This window comes from Cydia strobilella, chromosome 26 (genome assembly GCF_947568885.1).
Source record: "Cydia strobilella chromosome 26, ilCydStro3.1, whole genome shotgun sequence".
Lineage (NCBI taxonomy): Eukaryota > Metazoa > Arthropoda > Insecta > Lepidoptera > Tortricidae > Cydia > Cydia strobilella.
The window spans coordinates 1,072,149-1,097,936 of NC_086066.1; the positions used below are offsets into that span (position 1 = coordinate 1,072,149).

At 37.6% G+C, this 25,788-nt stretch overlaps 3 protein-coding genes across 3 annotated transcripts in view; 2 read left to right on the forward strand and 1 right to left on the reverse strand.

Moving 5' to 3' along the window:
* LOC134753019 (zinc finger protein 239-like) overlaps positions 1-25,788 on the reverse strand; it is a 52,453-nt gene that overhangs the window by 12,139 nt on the left and 14,526 nt on the right. The gene's annotated exons all lie outside the window — the stretch shown is intronic.
* Positions 2,582-11,373, forward strand: LOC134752985 (uncharacterized). The gene is made up of 8 exons (XM_063688745.1): positions 2,582-2,873; positions 2,977-3,118; positions 4,433-4,504; positions 5,208-5,270; positions 5,677-5,742; positions 6,037-6,099; positions 10,143-10,299; positions 11,193-11,373. The coding sequence occupies exons 1-8, from the start codon at positions 2,745-2,747 to the stop codon at positions 11,371-11,373; spliced, it is 873 nt and encodes a 290-aa protein (XP_063544815.1). The 5' UTR covers positions 2,582-2,744.
* LOC134752986 (zinc finger protein OZF-like) lies at positions 15,039-18,296 on the forward strand. Its single transcript, XM_063688746.1, has 3 exons — positions 15,039-15,117; positions 16,304-16,846; positions 17,135-18,296. The coding sequence occupies exons 1-3, from the start codon at positions 15,039-15,041 to the stop codon at positions 18,106-18,108; spliced, it is 1,596 nt and encodes a 531-aa protein (XP_063544816.1). The 3' UTR covers positions 18,109-18,296.

The following is a 25,788-nucleotide window of genomic DNA, read 5'->3' on the forward strand; positions in this document are numbered from 1 at the left end:
AGTAGGAGTAGCAGAGAAAGCGCTGTTATTGTTTGTCCTTGTCATAGTTTCACTTTTCCACCGCTGCGACAACCGAGGTTGTGGCAAACAAATAAGTACGTGACATGTCATGTTTGTTCGTTGCTTGTTTAATTATCGTTGTTTTGTATGAAATTGTGCTTTCTCTTATGAAATATAGTGATGGTTAGCGTTTTGAATGCTTGAACTTTGATAAAATACTGGTGAATTGTTCTGTAATCGGCTGTAATACGGTGGCGCCGCCTAATTACTGTTTTTTGATGGACACTTTTCATACATAGAGATTTGGCTCCTTTATACAGTCTCCATGCATAGAGACCATGGAGACTGTATAAATGAGCCAAATCTCTATGTATGAAAAGTGTCCATCAAAAAACAGTAATTAGGCGGCGCCACCATACACCGAAATACTACCAAAAACAACCTACGTAATTTGGTCGGGTTATTTGTTGCCTTATATGGTTCATGTTATACTCATGTCCCAGAGCCTAACTAGCGCCACTGGAGGGATTAGGAACTATTATTTAAAGCTTAACGCGGTCACTTTTACAACAATTCTGCTATAAGAGATTGCGATCATTTCTATACCATCCATAATAGAGACAGAACAGCGCAGCTGTCATCGGCGCGAACTGTCAAGCGCGTTTTACCCGCCAAGAATATCGTCGAAGACTTCCGGTTCGATCGCCATCTTGATAGTAGCCTCGTGATTAATTTCTTTGTTTTTTGCTCATTAATATTGTTTAATGTGTAATATTGATAGCTTTATTATACAGTAATCTAATGTGGTAGTGTGCAGTGAATGGAGAATTAATCTCAAAGCGTGTTTAACCACCATTCTGGAGTCAACGGCCGGTAGTCCACGTGCTTCTCGTAAAATCCAGCTATCGGTTTTACGAGACAACTGCAACAACCACCGAACAACGTCGTGCTCTAAGAGCATTTGGTATTTCTACCTCTAACCGAGTCTGGCTAGAGCCCTAGAGGCCCATGATTTTATTGTTTACCGTACACTGGCTATGGCTATGGCCGATGGCCGATATGTTTTAATCAAGAAATATTAATTCGATCCCACGTGGATCCCACTTTGACGTTGGCGAAATCATCGACAGTATCGATGGAGCCATACTACCTGAAAAATTGAATTGAAGAATATCGTCAGTTAGAAACCAGTAAACTTTGTTGCTATAAATAAGTGGGTAGAAACATACTCTAGTACGTCCGGCGCGAGCAAGGGCTCTGTCATTTTGCCACCAGCAGCCTTAGTGATCAGTAGTGTTAACAAGTATGTTTCGTGAACGGCCACGTGTTATATGAAGCGAAGACAAGTACGTCGGGAGCTCGTATCTTGCAAGTTAAGTAACTTTAGTCTTGATATGTATTCTTTGTAACTGTGTATTCTCCTATGATGTGTTTTGTTCTATGTCATGCCCATGTATTCCGAACTCGTAACGTAACTGATCCATCTTGCCACTTGTTTCATGACCTGATGCTAGATACCCGCCATGGTAAAGATAATGATTGTCCCTATGATCAAGCTGTACAGGTATCTCCCCCCAGAGGATAGGTGGAGATGAGACAAGTGTTGACGGCCCATGCGGCTTTGGCCCAAAAGGGGGTCTGGTTTGATGGCCCGTGCGGCTTTGGCCCAAAAGGGGGTCTGGTTTGATGGCCTGTGCGGCTTTGGCCCAAAAGGGGGTCTGGTTTGATGGCCCATGCGGCTTTGGCCCAAAAGGGGGTCTGGTTTGATGGCCCGTGCGGCTTTGGCCCAAAAGGGGGTCCAGCGTATCGGCAGCCCGTGCGGCGTCAATGCCTCGACAACTCGACATACTGAAGGGTATGATCTCTGTGACCTCACTGACTTACCGACCATGTGACTAAGCAGTTTCCAAGACGTTGATTACGTTACAGACAGACCTTAACTAATGACCATATCTACCCATATCGGGCCTAAATGTACTTAATGACTGTGTAGTCATTAATCTATTTCACCCCCAGATGACGGACGGTGGTGCCGTGGTAACGGCGACACATTAATTAGCGAAGCAGAGAGAGTGACAGCGATCACCATCATTGATACGGTAAGGAGTTGAGTATCATATCGAACCTTGGCTAGGTGCTTGTGTAATATCGCGTAACCCCTTAGTTGCAAGCACGTTATCAGTCCTATTAAGGATATATAAAGTAGTATGTGTTCGTGTATAAGGGGGGTTCGCGACACCGGTCTCCACAAACAGCACCCGTTCACGAGTATGACGCGTAACTCAGCCATCGTTCCCTCCCTCGTTAAAGCTATATCACACTACCGCACCGCACCAAGGTCGCGGTGAGGTGCGGTAGTGTGGTACAAATACTTACGGCATAATGGCTCCTCTACACGATGGCCAAGGGACGCAGCTATGCGGTGGAATGAGATCTGTGTTTGTCTATGTTTGAAATGAGACTCCATTGACAAACTATACATCTATGGTCTGTACTGTTGTGGTATCTGTACTATCTGTCAAATGTGTGTATTTTAGGATTTGAGGTTAGCTTGTAGCACGATTAATTTTGTTTTATTTACTTTTGATACTACCCATTCGTTGCTACATCACTTTAGTTAGTGTAAACGGAATTTAAACTTTCTGTTAGTTAAATTTTTATTTCATATAGACATTCCTATTGTGGGAATTTGTCAGACATAGGGCTACTTTTAGGGATTGGAGAGTACTGCAACGGTTCCCGTGATGGACGTGACGCGCGCGTGTCGCTGCTGTCTGCGGTGTCCCCCGGACAAGGACCTGACGACGCCGTACACACATCTCGGCAACACAGAGATTTATGCCGACATGATCAAACAGTGCTTTGACATAAATGTAAGTACGACATTCTTGTTACTGTAGTAAAATCTTTATTATATATTAAATGATCGATCATTTAAAACAAGCAAAATTGTGTGATTGATTATTGAACATGCAGCTGGCAGGGGGCGGCCCGGGCTCGTGCGGCATCTGCTCGGCGTGCGTGGGCCGCCTGCGAGACGCGAGCGACTTCAAGCTGCAAGTGCAGCGCAGCCAGGAGGAGCTGCAGGCGCGCTCGCAGGGAGCGAGTGGTGTTAAAGGTAGAGAAGCACCATTCATCAAACAACTAGTGAATTTTACTCTCATTGATTTCTGTACAGAAGGCTATAAAATAACAATGTTACAATGACACGATCTGCAATTATTGTAGATGGCGGCACTATACATACTCCTGCTGAGGGGTTGACTGTCCAATATCCTGGTTGATAGTGTTATTGAACTTCTTTAAAATTGCTGTGTGAGCATGAGCAGGCCTCCTTCTCTCGCTCAAAGCCACGCGCTATATGCCTACCGCTCGGCGTATCGTCGACGATATAATCGACAGAGGGCCGCCGAACGCCCGCCTGAGCGCTCGCACCGCACGTTTCCCGCGCTTACGCTTCGAAATGCCGAAACCACGTAATTATTGTGCAGTAGATGGGTGTAAAAGTCAAAAAACAAAAGAAAATTTAATATTGTCTTCGGTTACCGCGATAGTTACTCATGAAATAAAACTATGAAAACGGATTATATCGCGTATATTGAATTTATAATACATCCCGACGTTTCGAACTCTTTACAGCGTTCGTGGTCAACGGGTGTTCAATATACGCGATATAATCCGTTTTCATAGTTTTATTTCAAAAGAAAATTTGTCGTTTTTTTAGGGTTCCTTACCCAAAGGGTAAAAACGGCACCCTATTACTAAGACTCCGCTGCCGCTGTTCGTCTGTCACCAGGCTGTATCTCATGAACCGTGATAGCTAGATAGTTGAAATTTTCACAGATGATGTATTTCTGTTGCCGCTATAACAACAAATACTAAAAAGTACGGAACCCTCGGTGGGCGAGTCCGACTCGCACTTGGCCGGTTTTTTCATTTCCGAGAGACGAAGAAAGGTGAGTAGTATTTTAAATCTATCTTTATGAATTTTGTCACTATTTATTTCTTTGAACTTAAGTAGATAAATCGTAAATTAAGGAGTTTTTTGAGTCAGGTATTATAAGTGTTGTTTTTAAATATTTGATTGACTAATATAAAATATGGTTGATTCGCAACATTCGTTTTATTACAATAATAACATAAGTAACAGTACAACCCTAGCGCATTCTTACGATGACGCGTTGGCACGTGACTCGCACGGCGAGCAAGGCAGTCTCGACTCTTTGTGCGCATACTTACATGGTACATTTCTTCTCGTCCTGAGCAGCAGGTATTATTATTAAGATTTTGTAGGCTATTATAGCGTAGGTATTTTCGCTTTTGTATGGTAATGATGTATCTGTTACGTAGTAACTATTTATTAATCTGTGGCATGAGTAGCATGACTTTACCAGGAAGATAATGTAATTTGTTTTGTGTTTGTTTGCTCTAGAGGAGGAATCTACAGTCGAGCCAGAGAATCCAGAAATTCAGGATAGAGATGGCACCAGGGAGCCTGTATCGGGTGAGTCTTCTCCGTGGCAATGATACATAATCATGTAAGAACAAATTAAACTTACAAATCACTTTCTATAAAAATATTTTAATTTGTGTTTTTTCAAGTAGTCACACTACTATTTAAACTATAAACCGAAATAAATGTCATATACAATGGAAAAAATGACCAACGCCTCCAGTGTCCAGAGCTGGAATCGAACCAGTGTCCCCTGTTTACCAGACAGGTGCCCGAACCACTCTGCTATCCGGTCACGGTGGCATGGTATATGACAATTTCCTGAGGGCTTGTGACGCCCTCTGGCCATCTCTAAGGTAGAACAGTATGGTTTGACCTTCTAACCGAATCAAACTCAGGATACATAATCATTATTATTATTGAACTTCTCATATGCCGGAATCTGGATCAGTTATACAAGTAAACTATTGGAAAACAATACTTGCAGCACATGAGAGGTTAATAAGCTGACAGGCAGTTGTAACTGATGTTGCCTGTATCTAGTAATCTTCAGATAAAGTCATTTTTGAAGTATTAGAAGACACATGTATGTGCTTGTCTAAGTTGTTGACGTTGTGGGCTGAGACCGCATTTTCTGCATTTGTTCCAAACCCTCATTACTTGGTTGGAATTTGGCTTAGAGTAGTGGTTACTAGGTTTGAATAGCTTGTAGTTAAACTAGCCTGTTGATTATAAACTTGTGTGTTTGTTTCAGGGGAAGAGCCCCCGGTCAAGCCGGAGATGCCGGAAGATGATGGGACACCTGATGAGATATTGTGTGAGTTTTAACAATAGGTTTAGAAGATGTGACAACCAGTTAAGTTTACGTTTAAAAAATCTGCACAAATCTTGTCAAAATTGGACTGATCACCCATTGAAGTTCCTTACAATCTCAATGATTCGTGATATGGAGTGCAATATGCTTGGATCACACGATAATACCTATTGATAAAATCTAATCTGTGCCTATGGATATCAGGATAACATATAACCTTTTGTAAAATATTTAATGTTATCATTTGTATAAGATCAGGAGTAAATGTGAAAGTAAAATGAATTACTTCAAGATAACAAGTGGACTACAAAATATCCTTTGCCATAACCAACTATTGCAAAGAAGAGATTTCTCTCAGTCCCGGTTACTGCGCGGAACATGGGGTTTAATATAGTATTGGTTGCTCTAGATGACATGCTCTGGTTAAACATGGCGGCCGGAGACGAGGCGAGCGACGAGGGGGACCCGCTGTTGGGTGAGTACCTGCTTCATGTACAAGTCACTAGTTCAAGTGGAACTCATATTCAGTTTGCTCAGATATTGTTTATTATGGCCGTCTACTGTAGCGGTCGCGTCTATGAAGGAGTTTATTAGACTCATACTGTTTTGTGTTGTGATTTTTTTCTCTTGTGTTGTAAATAAATTAAAACTTTATCGTATCACTGGCAGCGTTGCCACACGAAATCTGTTGCACCGGGCACGACCTGGTGCGAGGATGCGAGATCCCTAAGTCTTCGACACAAACTCACGAATAGTATGTTTGTTTCAGATGTAGAGCTCCTAATCAAGCCGGAGCTGGCGGATGATGATGACACAAATGATGAGATGTCACGTAAGTACATGACATGAATAGAAACGGCGCATTCTCAAACAAAGAAATTCGTATTAAAGCAAACGTTACGTAATTATGAGTACAAGTCGCACTCATAATTACGCGAATACTTTGAGCTACAATTAGGCATAGCGTAAATACTCACAATAACATTGCAATAAACATGATATTAGGTACAGCATCCCGACGGCGACACCTCAACCGTGCAGGGTTTCATCATCTTCCTAGTGTCGTCTCGGATTTTTGCCTCGGCTCATAGGAGCCTGGGGTCCATTGTCCGTTTGGCAACTAATCCCAAGAATTGGCGTAGGCTCTTGCTTCTACGAAAACGACTGCTATTAGATTGACCTTACACTCTATAGGGGAAACTAGGCCTTATTGGGATTAGTCCGTTTTTCTCACTATGATTCCTTCACCGTGTGTTGCATAAAAAGGCATTCAAGAATTATTTTTGTAAACATACCAATACCATACGGAACACCACGCTGCGCTCTAAAACTCGCATTGCTGACGTTGGCAAAAAAACCGCCAGGCTCAAATGGGACTGGGCCGGCCACGTCTATCGCATGCCTCCGGATAGGTGGGCTAACGTAGCCACCAAGTGGATGTCGACGAAGAAGCGTGGGCGGGGCAGGCCCAGGCGGAGATGGCGGGACGACTTTGACGCCTTCCTTAACAACTGTCCGGAAGACGCGCTAAATCGGGAGTTATGAAGAACCACGGGAGAGGCCTTTGCCTAGCAGTGGGACACTCAAATAGGCTAAAAAAAACATACCAAACCCTATCGCGTTAATCCACGCCCACAAATGATAGTCTTTGATACCTACTATTAAATTTTAAACACTTCTGTACTGTAATGTGAAACACAGCTTGAAGTAGAGTTATTGATTGTATTGTTTTAGTTAATTTTAGTTTTGGACACTTAGAGACTTTATACACCTCTAAGATTTTATTTTGTGTTAAATTTATTTTATATGTAATAATACCTATATTTTTAATGATTCTGACAGGTAGAGACCTTTACATGTCAATTTAAATTTGTAATTTAGTTATTTATAGGTAGGCATACTTCTTTCGAATTATGTTGTGATTATGTGGCGCTATGCCGTCTTTAATGTTACATACGAGCACAAATGTTGTATCTCACTGAATTAATTTACTTTATGTATATTAATACAGCCCGGCAACTTGAACATGTCATGTTCGCTTAAGGTGGTTCGATTTTCATACAAAATTCAATCTGCTTTAATTAAGGCACTACACAAATATTTGCTCATTTATCTACTTTCGAATATTCGTTTGCGCTAAATTAATAGAAAAACTTTGTTTCATACAGAAATCATACATAAATTAACGTAATTTTTTCATCAATTTTACGTATGTGTGTGTCAAAAATGTCGTGTACAAATACGTTGTGTGCGGCGTTGCCACTCTGACGTTGGCGACGTTGCCTGGCCGACCTGGCTTTGCAGTGCCGTCATGTTTAGTGCATTTTTTGTTGACAGTGTTGACACTGACACATAGGGTCATGTTTATTGTGACTTATCAATTTGTTTGTATAAATTGAAAATGATAGCAACGTCTAAATCAAGTTACAAAAATCATCGGTGTTCTGGTCCGCGAAAATCCAGGAAAATTCAGACTTAATTGAAGCGGAATTCATGATGGTGAAGTTTCGTAAGGTACAGTTTCACTCCTTCATTGTACATTGTACTTCATTGTACTGGTCCTCTCTGCATTTATCTTTAGCACCTAAGATAGTTATTTAAGTTTATTTTTAAGTTAACCGTAGTTATAAGTTTTACTTAACAACTAACAAAATATGGACAATGTCTGAAATAAATGATTTTTTTTTTTTTTTTTTATTGTAATTTTCTCGTGCCGATCTTTTTAGAAAATAATTCTCACTTCTTCCGTAATGGTAGGATAATAAGCAGTGAACAATACCTATATAATGTAATTATTACTGTTTTGGTTGCCGAATAGTCAATGTGTCACTAACTCTAGGTTTTTTTTTAGGTATTGTGCAAAATGAAGAGGCATTCTTGGAAATAAAATGTTTTCCTTCATTAGCCAGAAAAAATCAGGACATCCTTACTGCAATAAAGTAAAATAGAACATTTCGTGGGGTTGAAAATGATGGAATTTTGTATATGAATGAAAAACACAATTATTACTAGGTAAGTAAATGATAACTTTATTAGAATCCATATTGTTGCATCATCTTTCTTACTATAACATTAGAGATTTTGTGCTATCATGATATTATTTTTCTTTCAGGTACAGGGACAACTACTGATAACAAATATGAAAAAATGTTATTTCATTTGTTGTGTGAATCCATCTACACCAACAAGACATCCACTGCTGGACATAGGCCTCCCCAGGAATCTCCACGACGACCGGTCTTGCAAGACCGGCCAATATCAAGAAATAAATAATATAAATAAACATGATAAATATCCGCCATGCAATGTTGTTACTCACTGTACTTGAATAAAAAAAAAAAAAAATATAAAAAGTTTTAATTTAATTTTACAATTACTACTTTATTATTAGTCATTACGATACAAGTGCGAAAAGTAGGAAATTGACAACGAGTGGCGATAAATTAAAACACGACCGAAGGAAGTGTTTTAATCGACACGCGTTGCGAATTACCTTTTCGCATGTGTATTGTACAACGTTTTACAGTACATAATTATGGCCCTTTACTTTCAACCTAATCGACAACCGACAATGTCCTTTTAGTTCAAAACGTCACATATTTTTATAAAACGTTAATAAACTAATTTATTAACAATACTGAATATCTGGGAGACCGAGCTTTGCTCGGAAAACATAAGTAAAAACTCAAAAATGCTCGTTTTCCCAGAGATAAGACCTAGCTAGATCGAACCCCTTACAGCAAATTTCATCGAAATCGTTAGAGCCGTTTCCGATATCACTGAAATATATTTCGGTTATATCGGAATCGGACAAGAATTCGAAGAAGAAAAGGTATAAGAAAGATAAGATAACACAAAAAGGACAAAAAAAAGTACCCCTGTCATACCAGTCTTGAACCCGAATCCTCTTGCACGTATTTCCACGAACATACCGCAACGCCATTGCAGTATACTTACACTGCATGAAATTGTCTACTACAAGCATCACGGAAACACTGTTTGCATGTGTGAGTAATAGTAGGAAATAGCATGACAGAAACACTGTCGACATTAAAGGTGCTTTTTGCACAATGAAGTATTCAATGTTTATTATAATAGTTCAATATTTATGTAAAGAGTGCGCTAAACATACTTTTAAGTATACATATACCAACACTATTCCACAAAAAAATAAAACCTGAAAATTTGCGAAAGTGACGCCATCTAGCGGGGTTTAAGCTTTGGGTAACCTAGTCGAACCACCTTAAAAGTCTTTGCTTACGGTGGCGTCGTTGATCGGGTCGCCACTTTCCCGAATGAAGGTTGAGGGAGACGATAGCTGAGATACGCGTCATACTCGTGAACGGGTGCTGTTTGTGGAGACCGGTCTGTTTAAGTTTACACGGGCTTCATTTTACCTATGTAACTTAACTTTTGAGTGGCATTAACGTGAGGCACTTCATTCGGTTCTTGTCTGTTTGTCTGATTTAATATCTTGTCTTTTTATTAATTATAAAACAATTCAAGTCTCATTGCCGATCACGATCTATGCATGGATGTTATTTACTGTTTTATTTATTGTGACGTGAAAATAAATGCATATTTGTATTCAAGTCTTGGAGACCCTTTTCATCTCTGGATAATTTGTTGATCTTTTTTATTATTATATACATTTTATCTCTGCCACCTAGAGACTTTCTAGAGAGATCTCTAAACAATTTTAGTACTTCTGTTTTTTGTATATTTTTTATTAGTTTTTTTTGTGTAATTTGACATTTATATTTATGTAATTGTTTTATGTAATTTTGGGTTAATTTTATTGTTTGTAAAAATTGACATGTAAAAGTGCCCCTGTGGCCTATTTGCTGAATAAATGTTTGATGTTTATTGTTGTAGCGGAGGAGCGGGCGGTCAAGTCGGAGGTGTCGGACGAGGCGAGTGACGAGGACTGCGTGTCGGGTGAGTGCTGCGACACCACGATACTACTGCTCATAGTACGATACGAGCCACACTACATTATACTTGTACACATGTACGATCCATGTTCATTATGGTACCTATGTACCACCCATACTCGTGATATAAAGCGAGGATATTTTTATTGTTCGCTAATTCTGTGCAGATGGTTGTGGATGTTATAGCTCGATTAAAAATTAAATAGATAAATAAACATTTGACCACAATCCTACTAAAATCGACCTGAACTACGTACGTTTGATATGCTTTAGCATTGATTAGTGTCATCATTAAGTTCATGTTTTGAATTGCTATATTTTTACAGAAGCATACGAAAGGTTATATCGATAAATAGTACACACAACTTACCGTACAAGTTGTATAACTATCCACTACATGACCGGATATTTAATGTTATTATCCGACAGCACGATGTAAATTTCCGTCGTGGCACTCTTGAGACCACACGTGTGAGCCGATTTTGATGACACTTACTTATATAGTAGAATAAGTTTTAGTGTAAGTTTTGACATTGTAAATTTACTTATATTTTGGATTTGTAAGTATTTATCTACTTACTCTTATTAATTGTGTTGACAATCCTTATTGGAGCTATAATTTTATTTTCATTAGTATTGTTATTATTTTCATTTTTATTTTTAGTTTGACGATTATGATAGAAATTCTTATATTTTTGACATTAATGCAAACTTATTATGTAAATTGTCTTTCATGAAATAAATCATCTAATCTATAGAAGAAATTTATTCAGAAAACGCTTAAATTTAGGTATTACATCGACAACAGAACAATTTATTATTAATAAGCGTCACTGAAAGGGATTAGTCCGTTTTTCTCACTATGATTCCTTCACCGTGTGTTGCATAAAAAGGCATTCAAGAATTATTTTTGTAAACATACCAATACCATACGGAACACCACGCTGCGCTCTAAAACTCGCATTGCTGACGTTGGCAAAAAAACCGCCAGGCTCAAATGGGACTGGGCCGGCCACGTCTATCGCATGCCTCCGGATAGGTGGGCTAACGTAGCCACCAAGTGGATGTCGACGAAGAAGCGTGGGCGGGGCAGGCCCAGGCGGAGATGGCGGGACGACTTTGACGCCTTCCTTAACAACTGTCCGGAAGACGCGCTAAATCGGGAGTTATGAAGAACCACGGGAGAGGCCTTTGCCTAGCAGTGGGACACTCAAATAGGCTAAAAAAAACATACCAAACCCTATCGCGTTAATCCACGCCCACAAATGATAGTCTTTGATACCTACTATTAAATTTTAAACACTTCTGTACTGTAATGTGAAACACAGCTTGAAGTAGAGTTATTGATTGTATTGTTTTAGTTAATTTTAGTTTTGGACACTTAGAGACTTTATACACCTCTAAGATTTTATTTTGTGTTAAATTTATTTTATATGTAATAATACCTATATTTTTAATGATTCTGACAGGTAGAGACCTTTACATGTCAATTTAAATTTGTAATTTAGTTATTTATAGGTAGGCATACTTCTTTCGAATTATGTTGTGATTATGTGGCGCTATGCCGTCTTTAATGTTACATACGAGCACAAATGTTGTATCTCACTGAATTAATTTACTTTATATATATTAATACAGCCCGGCAACTTGAACATGTCATGTTCGCTTAAGGTGGTTCGATTTTCATACAAAATTCAATCTGCTTTAATTAAGGCACTACACACTATTACTACACAAATATTTGCTCATTTATCTACTTTCGAATATTCGTTTGCGCTAAATTAATAGGAAAACTTTGTTTCATACAGAAATCATACATAAATCAACGTAATTTTTTCATAAATTTTACGTATGTGTGAGTCAAAAATGTCGTGTACAAATACGTTGCGTGCGGCGTTGCCACTCTGACGTTGGCGACGTTGCCTGGCCGACCTGGCTTTGCAGTGCCGTCATGTTTAGTGCATTTTTTGTTGACAGTGTTGACACTGACACATAGGGTCATGTTTATTGTGACTTATCAATTTGTTTGTATAAATTGAAAATGATAGCAACGTCTAAATCAAGTTACAAAAATCATCGGTGTTCTGGTCCGCGAAAATCCAGGAAAATTCAGACTTAATTGAAGCGGAATTCATGATGGTGAAGTTTCGTAAGGTACAGTTTCACTCCTTCATTGTACATTGTACTTCATTGTACTGGTCCTCTCTGCATTTATCTTTAGCACCTAAGATAGTTATTTAAGTTTATTTTTAAGTTAACCGTAGTTTTAAGTTTTACTTAACAACTAACAAAATATGGACAATATGCGTCCACGGCAGAAGACCTCAAACGCCGCAAATACGCCACCCTAGGCAGTAGTTACATTTTTGAGGCGTTTGGGGTCAAAACGCTGGGGCCGTGGGGACCAAGCGCGCGTCGGCTCTACAAGGACCTAGCGTCGCGCCTTATAGACGCCACAGGTGACCAGAGGGCTGGCCAGTATTTTGCCCAAAGGATAAGCATTGCCATTCAACGTGGCAATGCGGCCAGTCTTCTGGGCACACTGCCCATTGGCAGTGACTTGGGGGACGTTTTTTATTTATAAAGCCTTACTTTTAAGTTTATTTGTAGTTTTAAATATTATTATTTTGATTTTTACAATGTCTGAAATAAATGAATTTTATTTTTATTTTATTTTATTGTAATTTTCTCGTGCCGATCTTTTTAGAAAATAATTCTCACTTCTTCCGTAATGGTAGGATAATAAGCAGTGAACAATACCTATATAATGTAATTATTACTGTTTTGGTTGCCGAATAGTCAATGTGTCACTAACTCTAGGTTTTTTTTAGGTATTGTGCAAAATGAAGAGGCATTCTTGGAAATAAAATGTTTTCCTTCATTAGCCAGAAAAAATCAGGACATCCTTACTGCAATAAAGTAAAATAGAACATTTCCTGGGGTTGAAAATGATGGAATTTTGTATATGAATGAAAAACACAATTATTACTAGGTAAGTAAATGATAACTTTATTAGAATCCATATTGTTGCATCATCTTTCTTACTATAACATTAGAGATTTTGTGCTATCATGATATTATTTTTCTTTCAGGTACAGGGACAACTACGGATAACAAATATGAAAAAATGTTATTTCATTTGTTGTGTGAATCCATCTACACCAACAAGACATCCACTGCTGGACATAGGCCTCCCCAGGAATCTCCACGACGACCGGTCTTGCAAGACCGGCCAATATCAAGAAATAAATAATATAAATAAACATGATAAATATCCGCCATGCAATGTTGTTACTCACTGTACTTGAATCCAAAAAAAAAAAAATATAAAAAGTTTTAATTTAATTTTACAATTACTACTTTATTATTAGTCATTACGATACAAGTGCGAAAAGTAGGAAATTGACAACGAGTGGCGATAAATTAAAACACGACCGAAGGAAGTGTTTTAATCGACACGCGTTGCGAATTACCTTTTCGCATGTGTATTGTACAACGTTTTACAGTACATAATTATGGCCCTTTACTTTCAACCTAATCGACAACCGACAATGTCCTTTTAGTTCAAAACGTCACATATTTTTATAAAACGTTAATAAACTAATTTATTAACAATACTGAATATCTGGGAGACCGAGCTTTGCTCGGAAAACATAAGTAAAAACTCAAAAATGCTCGTTTTCCCAGAGATAAGACCTAGCTAGATCGAACCCCTTACAGCAAATTTCATCGAAATCGTTAGAGCCGTTTCCGATATCACTGAAATATATTTCGGTTATATCGGAATCGGACAAGAATTCGAAGAAGAAAAGGTATAAGAAAGATAAGATAACACAAAAAGGACAAAAAAAAGTACCCCTGTCGTACCAGTCTCGAACCCGAATCCTCTTGCACGTATTTCCACGAACATACCGCAACGCCATTGCAGTATACTTACACTGCATGAAATTGTCTACTACAAGCATCACGGAAACACTGTTTGCATGTGTGAGTAATAGTAGGAAATAGCATGACAGAAACACTGTCGACATTAAAGGTGCTTTTTGCACAATGAAGTATTCAATGTTTATTATAATAGTTCAATATTTATGTAAAGAGTGCGCTAAACATACTTTTAAGTATACATATACCAACACTATTCCACAAAAAAATAAAACCTGAAAATTTGCGAAAGTGACGCCATCTAGCGGGGTTTAAGCTTTGGGTAACCTAGTCGAACCACCTTAAAAGTCTTTGCTTACGGTGGCGTCGTTGATCGGGTCGCCACTTTCCCGAATGAAGGTTGAGGGAGACGATAGCTGAGATACGCGTCATACTCGTGAACGGGTGCTGTTTGTGGAGACCGGTCTGTTTAAGTTTACACGGGCTTCATTTTACCTATGTAACAACTTTTGAGTGGCATTAACGTGAGGCACTTCATTCGGTTCTTGTCTGTTTGTCTGATTTAATATCTTGTCTTTTTATTAATTATAAAACAATTCAAGTCTCATTGCCGATCACGATCTATGCATGGATGTTATTTACTGTTTTATTTATTGTGACGTGAAAATAAATGCATATTTGTATTCAAGTCTTGGAGACCCTTTTCATCTCTGGATAATTTGTTGATCTTTTTTATTATTATATACATTTTATCTCTGCCACCTAGAGACTTTCTAGAGAGATCTCTAAACAATTTTAGTACTTCTGTTTTTTGTATATTTTTTATTAGTTTTTTTTGTGTAATTTGACATTTATATTTATGTAATTGTTTTATGTAATTTTGGGTTAATTTTATTGTTTGTAAAAATTGACATGTAAAAGTGCCCCTGTGGCCTATTTGCTGAATAAATGTTTGATGTTTATTGTTGTAGCGGAGGAGCGGGCGGTCAAGTCGGAGGTGTCGGACGAGGCGAGTGACGAGGACTGCGTGTCGGGTGAGTGCTGCGACACCACGATACTACTGCTCATAGTACGATACGAGCCACACTACATTATACTTGTACACATGTACGATCCATGTTCATTATGGTACCTATGTACCACCCATACTCGTGATATAAAGCGAGGATATTTTTATTGTTCGCTAATTCTGTGCAGATGGTTGTGGATGTTATAGCTCGATTAAAAATTAAATAGATAAATAAACATTTGACCACAATCCTACTAAAATCGACCTGAACTACGTACGTTTGATATGCTTTAGCATTGATTAGTGTCATCATTAAGTTCATGTTTTGAATTGCTATATTTTTACAGAAGCATACGAAAGGTTATATCGATAAATAGTACACACAACTTACCGTACAAGTTGTATAACTATCCACTACATGACCGGATATTTAATGTTATTATCCGACAGCACGATGTAAATTTCCGTCGTGGCACTCTTGAGACCACACGTGTGAGCCGATTTTGATGACACTTACTAATAGAGTAGAATAAGTTTTAGTGTAAGTTTTGACATTGTAAATTTACTTATATTTTGGATTTGTAAGTATTTATCTACTTACTCTTATTAATTGTGTTGACAATCCTTATTGGAGCTATAATTTTATTTTCATTAGTATTGTTATTATTTTCATTTTTATTTTTAGTTTGACGATCATGATAGAAATTCTTATATTTTTGACATTAATGCAAACTTATTATGTAAATTGTCTTTCATGAGATAAATCATCTAATCTAATCTAATCTAATCTATAGAAGAAATTTATTCAGAAAACGCTTAAATTTAGGTATTACATCGACAACAGAACAATTTATTATTAATAAGCGTCACTGAAAGGGTCTCCACTCAGCTTAATGTCAAGATACCAGTTAAGGATCTCGACGCTGGTCTTCCGGAAACCCTTCAATAGATTTATTGTCTTGATTGATCGAGTCACTCTTTAGACAAGGACAGTAAAGTGAAAAATATCTTCGCCTTCCGTCGACAATTACATGTGATCTGAGGCTTTCTTATTTACTGGCAGTGTGTGTACTATTATTCTGCTCTACGAAGCCGGAAAGCGGCAACTTTGTTTGGCGCAGCGGGCCGAAAGTTGCCGCTTTCCGGCCGGAGGGCAAGAAGTTATTAAGTGGTATGATCCGTTTAAATTGTTTTGGTAATTTGTGTTTCAGTGTGTTCGGACGGCAACGCCGCCCGCGCCAGGGAACAGCTCTCGATGGCTTGTTCCGTGGTGCTCGAGCGCCTCCGTGACGACGCGACTGTTCACAGTGGAGGCAAGCCGTATGGCTGCGATCACTGTGGAAAACATTTTACAAATAAGTCTATTTTACGAAAACACATACAATATACTCACTTATCGTTTGGGTACAAGAAATTTAATTGTGATTTTTGTAGTTCTACATTTCAAAGTAAATTGCTTGTATTAGAGCATGAAAAAAGTGAACACGGTGTTACAAATTTCATGTGTGCTGAATGTGAGTATTCAACAAGTTCCAAGAAGAGTTTGCGGATCCATATAAAGAGTCACTCTGTGGAGAATCTGTTTGATGGTAGTCAGTATAAAAGTGAAATACACAAATACCAAAACATACACGTTGGGGAAAAGCCTCTTCAGTGTACGAAATGTGGTTTCAAATGCAGTGTTGAATCAAACCTGCGGCATCACCAGAAGATGCACAACAGAAGACACCAAGAGCCGTACACATGTAGTCATTGTGATTACAAGTGCAGTGATAAATCATACTCACAAATACACCAGATGATACATACTGGGGCGAAGCCATTACAATGTACTCACTGCGAGTACAGGTGTAGGCATAAAAGAGACTTTCTAGTTCACCAGAGGACACACACCGGGGAGAAGCCTTTTCAGTGTTGTCACTGTGATTTCAAATGCAGTAAAAAATCAATTCTAAAAACACACATGATGATACACACTGAGGCGAAGCCATTTCAATGTAGCAACTGCGAGTACAGGTGCAGGCATAAAAGAGACTTGCTAGTTCACCAGAGGACACACACCGGGGAGAAGCCTTTTCAGTGTAGTCAATGCGATTACAAATGCAGCCTAAAAAAAAACCTAAAAAGACACATGATGATACACACTGAGGCGAAGCTATTTCAGTGTAGCCACTGCGAGTACAGGTGCAGGCGGAAAGGAGACTTGCTATTACACCAGAGGACACACACCGGGGAAAAGCCTTTTCAGTGTGGCCACTGCGAGTACAGGTGCAGGCATAAAAGAGACTTGCTAGTTCACCAGAGGACACACACCGGGGAGAAGCCTTTTCAGTGTAGTCAATGCGATGACAAATTCAGTAATAAATCAAGCCTAAGAAAACACATGATGATACACTCTGGGGCCAAGCCATTTCAATGTAGCTACTGCGACTACAGGTGCAGGCAGCAAAGAGACTTGCTAGTACACGAGAGCACACACACCGGGGAGAAGCCTTTTCTATGTAGTCACTGTGATTACAAATGCAGTAAAAAATATATTCTAAAAAGACACATAATGATACACACTGAGGCGAAGCCATTTCAATGTAGCAACTGCGACTACAGGTGCACGCGGAAAAGAGACTTGCTAATACACCAGAGGACACACACCAGGGAAAAGCCTTTTCTGTGTGGCCACTGCGGTTACAAATGCAGTCTAAAATCAAACCTAAAAAGACACATGATGATACACACTGAGGCGAAGCTATTTCAATGTAGCCACTGCGAGTACAGGTGCAGGCGGAAAGGAGACTTGCTAGTACACCAGATGACACACACCGGGGAGAAGCCTTTTCAGTGCAGTCACTGTGATTACAAATGCATTAAAAAATCAGATCTAAAAAGACACGTGATTATACACACTGGGGCGAAGCCATTTCAGTGTAGCAACTGCGACTACAGGTGCAGGCGGAAAGGATACTTGCTAGTACACCAGAGGACACACACCGGGGAGAAGCCTTTTCAGGCGGTTCCCTGAGCCAGAAGGCGAAAAATTTCCTTATATGATCCTGTTTTTCTAAGAGGCGTTGATATTCGTAGACGTGGAAAAATATATGTAGTTCTTGACTATATTATCTTTAATATCATAGCTTCCGATACACGAATTATGACACTTCGCTCGATACAATTAATTCCCAAAGTAACCTCTAACTCGGACTTTTAATCCAACTTTACTCGGTTATTTATTAAATGATACTATAAATAAAAAAAGGAAGAAAAAACAATCTTTACTTAAATAGTAATTTCATAGCTTTCGAATTTCGATATTGTAGGGTAACGTTTTTAAAATAAATAAAAATCGACAAAATTCGATCAAAATTGACACTTGGCGCGCATGATCTTTCCCGTTCTTTCTTGCGAAATGTGACAGAGATAGCGGCAAACCGATGGAACGGCCTTCACTGCAGTCACTGATTACATTTGATGTAGGGAAACTAAAATATCTTAGAAACTGGTACGAATATAGGCGAGACTTTAGTGTGGAAAATACACAGAAATTCTTCAATGCTATACATTCTTTATCTTTTCATAATTTATTTACTAATAATGAGATAAATGCAGCATTCAATGAGTTCCATGATTTACTAATCCTGTTTTTTGAATTATGTTTTCCGAAAGTTAAGGTGAGAATTACTCAAAAGACTAAAAACTCGCCATGGATAACGAAAGGGATACGGAAATGCTGCAAACAAAAGCGCTGTCTCTATCTCTCTTACAGGAAATCAACGGCAAGTGATAAGTCACTTTGTAAAAGTCTTTACATTAACTACTCAAAAACGCTACGACGTTGCATTAATAAAGCTCAACGCATGGTCAACAAAAAGACCATTAAAACCGCTAGAAACAAATGTAGAGCAACGTGGTCAGTAATTCATCGAAATATTAACACCAAGGGATTTACAAAACAGGTTGACCAAATATACAACAATGGAAAATTCATAGATGACCCCCTAGAACTAGCGGAAGCATTTAATAATTTTTTCATAGACCTTACTCGTAAAAATAATACGACTACAGCGCCTCTACACAGTTCTCATAAATACAACCAAATAAACTCTATATATTTAACTCCCGTATCGGAGAATGAGGTGTTAAACATTATTTTTTCACTAAATAACACAAATTCGGTTGGATATGACTTTATAAGCACCAAATTATTAAAATTATGCGCTCAAAAGTTAGCTATTCCTCTGACGTATCTAATTAATCTCTCTATCACCACAGGCATATTTCCGGATCGTCTTAAATACTCGATAGTTAAGCCAATATACAAAAAAGGTAACGCTCTAGACATGAATAACTATAGACCTATCACTCTTATCCCAATAATTTTAAAGGTGTTCGAAAAAGTGATTGCTAAAAGATTATATGATTTCCTACAAAAAAACAAACTACTAAGCACGGATCAGTTCGGATTTCAGTCAGGTAAATCGACGTCTCTGGCTAGTTTTTCTTTAGTTAAATATGTTACAGAGTGTCTTGATCGTAAAGAGCCTGTTATAGCATTATTTTTAGACATGTCTAAAGCATTTGATTTTGTAAACCATAAAACGCTTCTCAATAAACTTTACGATTATGGCATTAGAGGGAAAGCCCATGACTGGCTTACTAGCTACCTAAGTGATAGGAGGCAGTGTACAGAAGTATCTAAAGTAGTTAATGACGAAAAAGTCGTTGTCATGTCTGAATATAAACTTAATCGACGAGGAGTTCCTTAAGGAAGCATTTTAGGACCATTATTGTTTCTTTTATATATCAATGACCTTCCCGATGTAACAACACACAAATGTATATTATTTGCTGACGACACGACTTTATTGTTTAAATGTACGAACGTGGATACCTTTGAAAATGAGATAAACGAAACCATTAGAACCATAGTAAATTGGCTGAATATACATGATCTTAAAATTAATATTGGTAAAACCAAAGCTGTACAATTTAGAACAAATAAGAGCCAAGCATTATCTTTAAATGTAATGTACAATAATGTTAAAGTAGAAATGGTTAATTCTACTGTCTTTTTGGGATTAACTCTTGACGAACACTGTAACTGGAAAAAACATATTGACCTTGTATGCACTAAAGTAAACCGATTTGTGTACGCACTCAAACGGCTAAAACAAGTCGCATCCCTAGACACAGCTTTAAACGCCTATCATAGCTATGTGTCATCTGTGTTACGATATGGCGTTATAATCTGGGGTAACTCTGTTGACATTGATAGAGCATTCAAAGCCCAAAAAAAGTGCGTCAGAGCATTATGCGGTATTGGTACAAGACAATCGTGTAAGCCCATGTTTAAAAAACTTAAAATTCTTCCTTTGGCATGTATATATATAGCAGAAATATGCATTTTTGTAAAAAAACATTACGAATACTTTACTTTTATAGGTCAAGTAAATCCAAATGCTAGAGCTTATCGATTGAACCAACTTCTTAGTACAAAAAACAATTTGGCTCTTTATCGAAATAATGTAGATGGGATGACATACACAATATATAATAAACTGCCACAATCGTTAAGAGACATGCCATTTATTAAATTTAGACGTGCAATTATAATATTTTTAAGCGAGCACAATTTTTATAGCGTTAAGGAATATTTAAATGTAGATTTTTATTAATCTTGTGACATTTTATTATTTATTAATTCGCCCATTCTTGGCTCTAATTTCAATTTGTAAATGTAAATGTTTAATAAATTATTGTAATTGATTGTGTAAATATGTAATATAATGTTAATAGGTTTTAAGTTTTAAATTATTTTGCATGCCTACTATTATAAGGTATTGACATTATCTGGACATAATACTTTTGACTTTACCATCTTATCTGTACATAATGTTAAGCAAATAAACGCATTTCATTTCATTTCATTTCATTTACAAATGCAGTCAAAAAGTAGATCTAAGAAAACACATGATGATTAAACATCGGCGGCTCGTGGCATTTAGGTAGCATTTGACGTTTCTGATAGACTAGTGATGTAACCGTGTTTTTACAAGTAAGTTTGAATAAGTTACAAGTCGAACAAAGGAAACCAATTAGAAAAAATATTTTCAATAATTTAATTATTAGTGAATTACCAATGAACACTGAAACTTAGTGTTAGTGAACTATCAGTGATTAGGGAAAGTTAATTTTAGTGAACTATCTCGAGGGGAAGGCATATAGTGTATTGAAATATGAGGGTACTCCCACAAAACCAGTCTGGATTTGTCAGGTACGTTAGCACATGTGCTCTCCCGAATTTCGGTGATAATATCGCGATATAATAATATGACATTATTATTTTTATGTGTATCTCCGTTTACTATCGGGTCTTTCGAGCCCGGTCATTTATAAGGCGTGCGTGGGGATATAGATCCAACACGTAGAGGCTGTTTGGAGAGATTTGATGTCATGTAGAACGCCTACTGGAAACCATTCACGGGTACATCAATAGATACCCGTGAACCGATTTCAGCAGGCATTGGAAGCTATTGTAGAGAATATGGACAGAGTACTGGTCTATGGTTTAAATTTGGGTGGAAATAAGACTGGGCTATTGCAAAGAAGTCCGGACACCTGCCATAACATTGCTTGCACAAGTTATCGAGGCAGGTGGTGACTCGCCACTCGTTAGATGGGCACCTGATGCGCCATCGTAAAGACGGCCAGGCGCAACACCGGCGTGAGCGGCTCAGGGGTGTCGAGAGGTGTGCTGCGCTTTCTCCGAAGTTACTCGCGGCGTTATGCCCTTTAACACTTCCACCCCTGGAGCATATAGCTCTTACGACTCCCCTCTGGACGGCCAATGAAGGCAAGCCAGAGCTGTGAGAGTCCTGCGGTCCCCTTGGGGTCCACTCCGACCGACGAAGACACGCCGGAGACGGAGACCCTGACCGACTCTCTGGAGCACTCGGGTCCGTGGGGTCGTCACTCCCCAACAGCTCGCCACAAGCTGCCCTGCGGGCTTATTATTATTATTTCATTTTAGACAGGCAGCTGATGCTGGTATGTCTAAATCATAGTTCACTTAGCACATATCTCTTAGCACATTCGTGATATACAATTAATATTTGTTCTAAATTATTACAAGTTATTCTACGTCTTCTATCTGTGAAAATCCACTTAACGTCAGAAGTAGCGGAGATGATACATGACGTTTCTTGTCAATTATGTAGTTTTCAAAAGTTGACATATGTCACAGTTAAGGTAATATGTGAGATGTCTCATCACTAGTGCTACCTAAATGCCACGAGCCGCCGATGTCTAGGATGATACACACTGGGGCGAAGTCATTTCAATGTAGCAACTGCGACTACAGATGCAGGCTGAGAGGAAACTTGCTAGAACACCAGAGGACACACACCGGGGAGAAGCCTTTTCAGTGTAGTCACTGTGATTTCAAATGTAGTCTAAAATCAAGCCTACGAGGTCACCAGAAGACGCATATTGGGACGAAGCTTAAAAACCGACCAAGTGCAAGTCAGACTCGCGCACCGAGGGTAGGTACAGTCTGTAGCAAAAATAAAAACGGCAATATGGCGTGTAATTATTTCAATTTGTAGCCCCTTTCTGAAATCCGAATATTCAACGCGTCACCCTAATCTACATAATGGAAGCGGCAATGTTCGTTAGGAATCACCCGAACTTATTCCCATTGCAAAAAATCATATCAAACAGACTTAATCCTAATCAAAATAAAATCCAGTACTTCTTACCAATCTCGAAACTAGCTATGTACAGAAACGGTCCTTATTGTAGATGCGTCATCATAGCAAACAAACTACCCGAAATATTGAAACAGGAAAGTAATGACAAAATATTTAAAAATAAGTTAAAAATGCTGCTCACCGATAAGTCTTACTATTCAATTGACGAATTTTTAAATGATGACACTTTGTTGAAATGGAATCCGTAAAGTTAAATATAGTAGGAACGAATATGATTATGTAAATATTAAAAATAATTATAATATCAGATTATGACATCGCATTGTATAACTTCTATACTATACTATATTAATATTGTTTTGACATACCTTTGCTTTGCATGAACTATCTTAGCTTTAAATTATATTAATTATCTTGATTTTCGCTAGAATTGTAAGTACCTATCTGTTAGCATTTTGTGCCCTCTCAGGGTGTCATGTACCAACTACCTGTAACTAACATCTTTTGTAATGCACATGACATGTAATGGTGAATAAATATAAAATAAATATAAAGATTCTAAGGTAGAATCTTGAGCGTAGCGAGGGACTCAAAAACACGAGATGTAAAATAACTTTGCTCTCGTGTTGCACACATAATTTTTCACCTCAGTGGTGAGAACATATTAAAATTTAAAATGTATTTCGCAGAATAATACAGAAAAAAAAGTAATATAATATGTGATATCATATCATATCATTTATTCCATTGTAATCATGTTCATGTACATACTGGTCTTACATATTGGTCAAGTAGGTACATGATACCCTGCTAGGGTGTACAATATTGGATCTTAAACTACTTATTTTGAACTTATACCTAGTTTTAATTTCTTATATAAACTTTTAAATAAAATAAAATTGTGTCAAAAAAAACAATAATAATAAGATAAAAGTAATTCATGCGTTAATCATTAATAATCATAAATTATAGTCATACTCATACTCGAATGAAATTTAACAATAAATTATTAATAGTTATCGTAAAATTCATAAACAATTTAATCATTTCGCATTATCCAGACTTTCATCATTAAAAAATTCATCCATTGAATAGTAACATTTTTCTAATAACATTTCCTTTAACTGTTTCTTAAATAATTTATCGCTAACTTCTAGATTCAGAAAACCAAGAACTTTGTTCATTACACGCACACAGTAAGGGCCGTTTCTTACCATAGCTAATTTGGAGGGTGGCAATAATAGTTGGGGAACGACAGGTTTGCGATTTGGTCTTGACAGTTTTTTTATCTCAAACAACTGAAGGTGACTTTTTACAAATAGTGCCGCCTCCATTATATAAATGGAGGGTAGTGTTAGTATTTTCAGTTGTTTGAAACATGAGCGGCAGCTCATAACGAACAGTTGATGCACATCGGTGCTTTCTCCCCACAGAATAACACCATACCGTAGCCATGCGTACGCATATGCGAAGTATGCGGATTTAGCGGTCTCAATGTTTGTATTAATCTTTAATATACTTAATGCGTAGATGAACCTAGCCAGTTTGGATTTTATATCTTGAATATGCGATTTCCAGTTGATACTTGAGTCTAGTGTTATACCCAATAGTTTGCACTCATCTACTTCTTCGATGGTTTTATCATTATCAATTTGTAAATTTATATGCAGCGGGTTTTTTTGGTTTGGTTTAAATTGTATTATTTTCGTTTTATTCAAGTTTATATCGAGGTTATGTTCGTGGAGCCAGTCAGTAACTGTGTTGAGAGACTCCAAAAGGCGAGTATTGCATTCTACACTATTTGTACAGTTCAGTAATATTGAGACGTCATCAGCAAACATAACGCATGATGTATTCAAAATTTTTGGCAAGTCGTTTATGTATGCTATAAATAGAAGGCATCCTGTTACAAACGAACATGTCATCAACGAACCCCATTAAATTTTGATTTCACTTACCTAGATACCCAAATTCAACCAATAAAGCACTGCAATCTCCTCGGCATAGTCATTGACGAGAATATCAATTGGAAAATGCATATAGATAAAATTAGCTTGAAAATATCATGCTTTGCTTATGCCCTCAGAAATATTAAAAAAACCACAGGGTTAAAAACGGCTCTTAGTGCTTATCATGCATTTACCCAGACATGGCTCCAATACGGGATCAATTTGTGGGGTAATAGCACAAATAGTGCAGATTTATTCATATTACAAAAAAGGTGTATTAGAATATTAAGTAATATAAAAAACCAAGAAAGCTGCCGACCGTACTTTAAAAAATTTAATATTTTAACTCTACCATCCCTCTATATATTAGAAACATGTAAATTTGTAAGAAAACATCCTGACCTATATTTAAAAGCTAAAGATCGTCATAATACTTGTACCTTAAATTTAAGACACCAAAATAAAATAGCCCTTCCCGCCAGTAACTTACAAATAAGTAATAAGAGCCCCTATAATATGTCAATAAGAATTTTCAATAGTCTCCCAAAGGAAATAGCGGGAGAGCAAAAATATGATAAATTTGTTATCTGCTTGAAAAATTATTTAACGAGTAATTGTTTTTATTCTATACAAGAATATTTTGATTGTAATAAATACCATAAATAGACATATAAGTAATACATAGCTTAGGTAGGTATTACTTTTGTGTAATGTTATCTCTGTGTTTAATTTACATATGTATTAGTTTAGAGTAGGGTGTCATGTTGTGATACATTATCGATTAAGAACATCTGTAATTTTACCAATGTGAAAGCAATAAATATATTATTATTATTATATTACACTTCCTTGCGGTATTGAGCAAGTCGTGTGCCGTATTTCTGAGGTAATTATACGCGTTTCTCCTGTATTATTGTCTAAGTGTTCTAATTGTACATATTGTCTACGGTTATAAAGGTAAGATTTGAAACATTCATGTGCGTTTCCGCGAATTCCCATGCCATATAGTTTGTTAAGTAATATCTGGTGGGAGACGCGATCATAGGC

Excerpts from the sequence above, each read along its gene's own strand:
- LOC134752985 (XM_063688745.1), top strand. The coding sequence starts at position 2,745 with ATGGACGTGACGCGCGCGTGTCGCTGCTGTCTGCGGTGTCCCCCGGAC. Across the intron at positions 3,119-4,432 it reads GGGAGCGAGTGGTGTTAAAG|AGGAGGAATCTACAGTCGAG; the intron begins GTAGAGAAGCAC and ends TGTTTGCTCTAG. Across the intron at positions 5,743-6,036 it reads CGAGGGGGACCCGCTGTTGG|ATGTAGAGCTCCTAATCAAG; the intron begins GTGAGTACCTGC and ends TGTTTGTTTCAG.
- LOC134752986 (XM_063688746.1), top strand. The coding sequence starts at position 15,039 with ATGTTTATTGTTGTAGCGGAGGAGCGGGCGGTCAAGTCGGAGGTGTCG. Across the intron at positions 15,118-16,303 it reads TGACGAGGACTGCGTGTCGG|TGTGTTCGGACGGCAACGCC; the intron begins GTGAGTGCTGCG and ends TTTGTGTTTCAG. Across the intron at positions 16,847-17,134 it reads GCCGTACACATGTAGTCATT|TTCACCAGAGGACACACACC; the intron begins GTGATTACAAGT and ends GAGACTTGCTAG.